The sequence below is a fragment of the Fukomys damarensis genome, unplaced genomic scaffold (genome assembly GCF_012274545.1).
Source record: "Fukomys damarensis isolate Sample0158 unplaced genomic scaffold, DMR_v1.0_HiC HiC_scaffold_8, whole genome shotgun sequence".
Lineage (NCBI taxonomy): Eukaryota > Metazoa > Chordata > Mammalia > Rodentia > Bathyergidae > Fukomys > Fukomys damarensis.
In genome coordinates, this window is record NW_022900920.1 from 33,210,105 (window position 1) to 33,218,058 (window position 7,954).

Sequence of the window (7,954 nt, forward strand, 5' to 3'; positions counted from 1 at the left end):
GCGCTTGCACACTCATGCACACTGGTGGAGCAGCCGGCCGGGGCGGGGCGCGAGCCCGAGTCTAGGAGGCGGTGCTGGTGCCAGCGCGAGTGCGCCTGTGAGTGCGCGTGTGCCCAGCTGAGCCACAGCCTCTCCTGCCTCACCGGCGTCCTTTCCCTGCCTCCTCCCGCCACCAGCAAACGAGGTGAAATAATTACTTTCCATTTAAACGCCCCACGTTTACGCCAGAATGAAAACAAAGTGATTTAATAAAATTGTCTTTAAAAAAGAAAATAAACTTCCGCTCTGCTCCCCTCCCTGGCGTTCAGGGAGGCCCCAAGCCCTTCAAAGTTAATTAAAACAGGAACTAAAATCACATAATCACGTAAGAGGCCTTTCCCATCTCTGCCTCCAAGGTAAGGCAGCCCCCAGCCCCGCATCGCATCGGCCTGACCCTTGAGGGTCCCCTGCACGCCCTTCCTGCAGCCGCGGGGGTTCGACCCTCCCACCACCAGGCATCAAAGGCCTGCGGGACCCTGGTCCGCATCAGGAGCTGGCAGCCCCCTCTCTGGACAGCTGACCTCCCCGCTGCCGCTCCAGTCCCGAGCCCGCTGCTCTGAGCTTTATCTGTCTTCACTGACCCCTGGCCTGGTCCTCAGCTCCCGCTCAGCACAGTTCCGCTGCTTCCTCCCGGTCTGCGTCTGTTCCCCATCAGAGGCCCCACCGGAGCGCCAGCCCTTCAGCAGCCCCCTTAAAAGAGATGGATGGAGGTGAGTTTGGGGGAGGCCCTCCCGCAGGCCAAACCCAGGCCCTGACTCTGGCGGGGCTCCTGCGGAGGCCAGGCTGCCGGGCCAGGCTGCCAAGCCCTGGGGATCTAGGCTGTGCCCTGCCCCCTCAGGCCCAGCCCCCCAGCCCTGACTGGGCACCAGCCCTCCATGAAGACCAGGAAAGAGTCACAGTAAAAGGGAATATATACTGAACACCTACTGTGTTCAAGATGCATTACTTAAAGCATCTGTAGCCACTGTGGAGGAAGTGCTATCACTGTCTTGCAGACTGGGACACACAAAGGAGGTGAAGAAACTGGCCACCCAAACAGGAATCCTGGCGCACACCCGTAATCCTGGCACTCAGGAGGCTGAGACAGTAGGATCAGGAGCTGTCCTTCCTTCCTTCCTTCCTTCCTTTTCCTTTTGTTTTGTTTTGTTTTTTGAGACAGGGTCTCACTATGTAGTTCAGGCCACCCTTAACTTGCTACGTAGCCCAGGCTGGCCTCAAACTCACAGTGACCCTCCTGCCTCAGCCTCCTAAGTGCTGGGATTACTGGCATGTGCCATCAGGCCCCACGTAGTTGTCATTTCTGACAGAGACCCTATCTTTCTCTTGAGTGATTCCTTCCACCCAGGGGATGACGCGGTGAGACTTGGCCACAGGGTAACACTTGCCACCACAGCTGGACTTTCATAACTGTTTGCTCTGTCCCAAAAGGCCTCAGTTGCTTCTCTGGCAGCTAAAACGTCAAAAATAAATCTAGAAAGGTACAAGATCCCACTGATGAATGTAACTGTACTGTATACCTAAAAAGTGCCAATAAACTTCATGAAAAAAAATCTAGGCCAGGACCCAGTCTGCCCCGGTCAGGAAGGACACAGCCTGGCCAGATACGGACTCAATCCTGGGAAGAAAAGAGGGACTGGAGGGAGAGGAGAGAGCCCATGAAGGGACAGAAAAGGCAGGGAAAGGAGCCCTGGCTTACAGGAGAAGTAGTCAGCGAGAGAAAGTGAGAAGGAAGGGTCAGGGATGAGGGGTCGCCACAGGCCAAAGGTTGCAAGGCACCAGGGAGTCCCTGAGCAGGAGGAAAGTGGAGGAACTGCTCTCCTTACTTCAGCCTGGAGGTGCATGGGGTGATGCTCTGTGACCTCCAGGTCCACACCCCACTCTTTTGAGCCCCTGGGAGCTGCAGTGGCGGCTGGCAGGGGACAGCCCAGGTGGCCGGGACACTGATGCTGTGAGCCTGCCCACCTCAACTGCCCATGAGTCACCTGAGCCAGGCCCAGCCCCGAAGCCCAGGCTCTCTTCTCCTGCCCGCAGCACAGTAGGGACCCAGTGTGAGCAGAGAGGAGACTGAGAAGCTGGGGCCCAGCACAGGGAAGGGGTGCATGGGAGAAAGTGGGGTGCCTCCTCAGAGCTGGCTTCCAGGTCCACCCAAGACCGCCATGCCCCTGCCACACCCCCTCATTCCTGACCCCACCATCTGCCCCTCCCGTGTCCTCAGGCCACCTGCTGTGGCAGGTGACTCCCAGACTTCACAGCCTCCCATACCTTGTCCATGCCAGTCTCTAAGTGACCCCAACACTGCCCTCAGAGATCCCCTTGCTACCACAGCCTCCATCCCCCCTGTGCTCCTGGGGCATGCACCATCCTCACACAGTGTCCCTTGTTTACAGTTTAGTCATCGAGAGAGCTGTGGACACAGCCAAAATACATCCTGCAGGTCATCAGCCTCTTTCCCCCCAGCTCAGCTGCCTGCACACTTCTGGATGAAAAACTAGGGGCCTGCTGATGTGCACTTATAATCCCAGCTACTCAGGAAACTGAGGCGGGAGGACTGCAAATTTGAGGCCAGCCTGGGCAACTTAATGAGACCCTATCCCCAAAAAATGGAGGGGAAGAAAGATACTCACTGTTGGAGCACCTAGTAAGTGCAACCTAGTAAGTGCAAGGCTGTGGGTTCAAATCCCTAACACTCTGCAAAAAACAAAACCAAACAAAGACCAGGGTATTTCCAGAGCTTAAGTCTGCCCCCCACACACACATGCACACACGTGCGCACAGTTACATGCATGCATACAGGTAATCCGGTAGTGCACTCCTTGTTATGGCTGAGACCAAGAACAACACCCAAAGACCTCAAACACTCACAGGCAGGCTTTTGGAAGGAGACTGAATCATGGGGTTTATGGCCGACTTGCGTTAGAAGGGGCCTGTCCAGGAAGGGTGGTCACTGTTCACATGACCTCCCGCTGATTTGCCCTTTCTGTTCCCAGCCCCACGAGCAGCTTTCTTCACCAGGACCTCTGCCACTGCTCTGCCTCGAGTGCTCTGACCGTGGTCTGTAACTCCAAGCTGCGGCAAACCTCTCCTTGAAGTTGTGGGTGTCAGGCACTGTGTCTGACCCATGAAAAAGTGACTAAACCACCCCTGGAAGTGCACCTGTACTCACACGCACAGCTTAGACCAAAATGTAAACTCCATAGGCAGGGACAATCTTTCCCACAGTGTAGCTCCAGCCCTACAATAGCCCCTATAACAATATTTGTAGAAAAACCATATATAATGAAATACTGTACATACTGACAAATAAATGTATATACATATAGATATAATACATTCACATAGGGCCAGGCATGGTGGTGCACACCTGTAATCCCAGCACTCGGAAGGCTGAGGCCGGAGGATCACTGTGAGTTTGACACCAGCCTGGGCTATACAGTGAGCTCCAGGGCAGTCTCAACTCCATAGTGAGACCCTGTCTCAAAAAAAACAAAAAAACCCAAAACAAAACACAATGCTGGGTACACACGCCCAAACACCTACATGCTACCAGCATACTTATTTACATGTATTTAGATAAATACATGCATTTGGTCACATAGTTCTGTGACAGACCTACACACACACACACACACACACACACACACGTATATATACAGCTAAACATACACACAACCACTATACACATAGCACAGACATTACTCTAAATATCACACATAGATGTTTATCATATGTATATGCACATATGTGCATGTTCACATACACTACATGAACAGAAATCGAACTTCATTTGCAAGGATTCTTCCAATCAGGTAGAAACTCAAAAGGTCCTGGCCCGGTCCGCCTGTCAGTACCATAAGTACCCACCAGATGGCACTCTTTCCGCGCTTCCTGTACTTCCAAGCGTTGTCAGAGATGTCGCTTCTTGGGCTAAGGCGCGAGGTTTGCGGAATCATGTGGACCTGGGCCCGCTCCCTAACCCCTCCCCCAGCGTCCCGCGTGTCCTCCGTCCCCAAAGTCTGCAGAGTTCTCTTCGAAGACGGGGTCGTCCTCTCGAGCCTCCGGGCTTCTATGGAGCCACCCCTCCTTGGGGCTCCAGCTCCGCCCTGTCCTGAGCCCTTGGGCCCGGCCTCCATCCCCGCTGGGCAGAGCCGCTTCGGGCCGGCTGAAGGACTCGCCAGAGCCGGGTCACTGGCACGCACACCCCTTATCTCAGCCCTCACAGCGGGCCCTGCACCCAGGGTGGGGATGCTCAGCCCGGGCCGGCCGGGAGGCCCGGAAACCTGGGCTCGGGAGGGGCGCGTTCCCCTCCTGTCTGCCCGGAAGGATCGGGTCTGGCCTCCCGACGGACCCAGGAGGAAGCGTTACGAGGGCACCCGAGGAAGCCTAAAACCCGGAGGTGGAGCGGTGAGGGGGGCCGGCCTCTCGGGCTCCAGCCTGGGCCTCCTCTGGGTGGGCGTCCCTGGAAACTCCCAGCAGGGCGAAAACGTCCAGGACGGAAGCGGAGGAGGCGAGAGTTCGCAGCCGCCTCCTCGCAGCCCCCAGGGAGCAACGGGAAATTATTTATTAAAACGCCGCCCGCGTTCTCATTTATTTGCGGTGAATAATCCTCGGCATCTCAGCGCGTTTATTAAACCTTTCCCGTCCCTGCGCCCGCATTACTTTAATAATAAATCGCGTGTCACTTTCCGGCGACGTTATTAAAGCCGTCCGCGGCAGCGCAGGCGGGGTGGGGCCGGCAGGGCTGTGAGGGGGAAGCCGAGGTCGCAGGGGCTGCTTGGGAAGGGCCTACCGACTGCGGGACTCCAGCACCCTCTCGGCGCCCCGGCCTGGGCGGTGAGGAGCCTGGGTCCTGCGGTGGGCCCCAGACCCGTCCCCTCTCTGCGCAAAGCGGATCCGCCTTCCCTTGGCTCCACCACGAATGCGCCCCCCTCCCCACCGCAGTTCCTACTCCCGGGGTCGCTTTGGAATTCGCTCCAAGCAGCCCAGCCCAGGACTCCAGTCCAGGCCGGCGAGCAGAGGCAACCCGAGCTGCCCTCGGCCAGGCCGAGCCCGGTTAGGGTTCTGACCGCGTCCCCAGCTCCCAGAGGACAAACTCCGAAGAGGAGCCACAGTCCCTCCCCCTGTGGCGCCAGCCAGGGCAGGGCCCAGGGTGTGGGAGGCCACTGCTAACAGCAGCTTGCCCCTAACCCGCGCTTTTTTCTCCCCTTCAATCATCCAGTAGTCTCCCCGGTGTCACTGGACTGGGTGAGGACAATGGGAGGAGAGCTGGGAGCCAGTCAGACGGGACATGTCGCCACGGGGGCGGATGGAAGCAGGCTGGCCAGGAGAGTGGGCCCAGTGGGAAAACGGGTAGCTTCCCGGGGAGCTGGGCAGCTGGCCGACTTCTCCCCTCCATCTGGCCCAGGCTTTCCGTTGGGGCCCCACCCATACAGACCTGGCTTCCCACTCAGCCTGGAGAGGAGACAGGGCCTAGGAATCCACCCTACCAGCCCCAGGAGGGGGCAGGCTGGGAGGACACCTTCCTGGGCAGAGTGCAGGAGTCCCACACGGAGGCCGGGCTCCTGCAGGAGCTGTGCGCAGCGGTGTGCTCGGCTCATTAATCTTTATTGGCGCCTACGAGGCCTGTCTTGAGTCAGGTCCTCTACACAGTGTGCAGGGTGGGAGCAGGCACTGCACAGAGCCAAACTACTCTGCTGTGCTCTCTCACAGAGCCCACGAAGAGCACAAAGGACCGCAGTTACTAAGAGCAAGCAGGACTGAGGTGAGAGAAAAACTGGAAGATGAGTTGCAAGGAGGGGTACACTGAGGCTTGGCCAAGGCTGGATACCCCAAAAGTGACAGCAGCAACAGGGCCTGGCAGTTAGAAGACGGGCTGAGCTGGGCTGGGGGAAGGGCTGCTGAAGAGAAGGGGGCATCCTGGAGTCCTCAGCTCTCTGTGGACTCGGCAGCCAGTTTGCCCCAGGACCAGCAGGCCGCTGCTTCCCGCCAGCCACCGTGTTGGAGAGTTTGCGAGCCCGAGCATCTCTGCATAGGCTCCTGTGAATCCCACGCCCCTCCTCGGGGCCTCCCTATCACCCCTGTCTGGAGTCTCTCCCTACCACCGCAACCTACTAGGAGCTTCAGAACCATCCGTGCTCCTCCTTCCACGTCTTTGCCAGGTCTTCTCATGAGCAGGGCAGGGACCAACACTACGCCGGTCTTCCCTGCCGAGGACCAGAACTGTGGACCTAGTAGTAATCCTCACCCTCCTCACTTCCAGCCTCCTCCTCTTCGGGCGCCAGGTTCCGCGGCCACTGCTGAGCTATGCCTGTGGAGTTCAGCTGCTCTGCAAACACCACAGGCACAGGAGAGAGAAACCTATGGAAGGCTCTGCTTACGTGCGCAAGCGCGCGTACACACACACACACATCTCAGACACTCACTGGGGGCCCTAACCCTGCACCATCCTCCCAACTCCTCACCTGGTGTGAGCAGGGTCAGGGTGGCGTGGGCCTTGACCTGACCTAGGGCATTTCGGGCAATGCAGCAGTAGGCACCCTCATCACTTGGTCGCACAGCCTGGATCTGCAGCCAGCTGGTCACCTCAAACCTCTGGGGCCCACCCCTAAACTGGAGCAAGATGCAATCAGGATGGTAATTCTGGGGGCCCGAGGCTGCCCACAGGAAGCTTCTGTCCCCTGCCCTACCTGCACAGAGATGTGGGGGTCATCCCCTGGCAGCTGGATGTCCAAGCCATCCTTCCTCCACTCGATGGAGGCCATGGGATACGCAAACACCTCACAGCCAAAGATCACATCCTGCCCTGTCACATCCCAAACGTCCTGGGGCTGCGACAGGAATCGAGGCTCTGGGGAGAGGGAGAGGCCTGAGAACAGGATGGCGCAGCCAGCCCACGGGACAGGGGAGGAACGACTGGAAAAGCTTGTGTGAACACGGTGTGTGCCAAGGTGAATACAAATCTGCCGATGGAACATGGCACACACAGACACAGAAACGCAGCTGCAGGCATGTACAGGGGCAGACGAGGCACGGGGATGTGCATGACAGGTGTACACTCAGCACATGCAACAAGGTGTGCACACAAGCACACAGGCCGCACCTGAGCTTGATGACACCCTGTCCCTGCCTGCCCTCACTCCACCTCCCCTGGGGCCCTTTCCTGCTGTACTAGTAGCCAATATCTCCCTCCCCATCCTCCCTTTCTAACCGGGCCCAGGCCCCTGCCCGCTCTACCTCCATCCAGCCCATCGACAGGCAGAGGGAGGCTGGACACAGGTCCAAGCAGCGAACCTGAAACCAGGCGCCCGACAGAGGCCTGGGGGACTGGGGGAAACTGCTGGGACCCGGCTGGCACGTTTGTTTTCCCCAGCAGCCCCAGCCGAGCCAGACCCCAAGGAGGGCTCGGAAAGGGAATGTTGTAAGTTGCCAAAGAAAACTTGAGTCCGAAATGGACCCTGCTCCTCAGGGCTGAGGACAGGGAAAGTGAAAATGATGCACCCCTTTCCTACAACCCCGAAACGCAGCACAAAGGAGAGGAGGGGGCCTGCGCTGACGGACGCTCTAAGGGTCTGCGCAAGTGAAACCTGATCTCTCCGCGACCCTTCCCGCTGCTAGGGCGGCAACTGAGGGTCTTTCCACTTTAAGCCAGCTGTCGTCCAGGTCGGCAGTTCTGCGCACCAAGCTGGGCGCTGAGCCTTGGGGACTAGGGGTAGCTTCCCTAGGTACGCCAGGTTGCCCTCCTCTTCTTCGCTCCACTAGCCAGGGACCGTGGCTGTCGGAGTTTGGGAGCTCTTATCCCGAGGGGGCCGTGCCGCTCGCGTACCCGACTCGCAGGGCCCCGGGTGCACCACGGTGAGGTTGGCGTCAGGCCGCGCTGTGGCCGCCTCCCGCAGGCGGCAGATCTGGGTGTAGGTGCGGC

At 58.4% G+C, this 7,954-nt stretch overlaps 1 protein-coding gene across 1 annotated transcript; it reads right to left on the minus strand.

Annotated features, from left to right (window-relative positions):
- Positions 1 to 5,470: 5,470 nt before the first annotated feature.
- Kazald1 (Kazal type serine peptidase inhibitor domain 1) lies at positions 5,471 to 7,952 on the minus strand (the record flags this gene model as incomplete). The annotated part of the gene is made up of 4 exons (XM_010626499.3): positions 5,471 to 6,361; positions 6,498 to 6,645; positions 6,723 to 6,883; positions 7,859 to 7,952. Coding segments are annotated over 4 exons (501 nt in total), but the record flags the coding sequence as incomplete, so codon positions are not given.
- Positions 7,953 to 7,954: the final 2 nt, after the last annotated feature.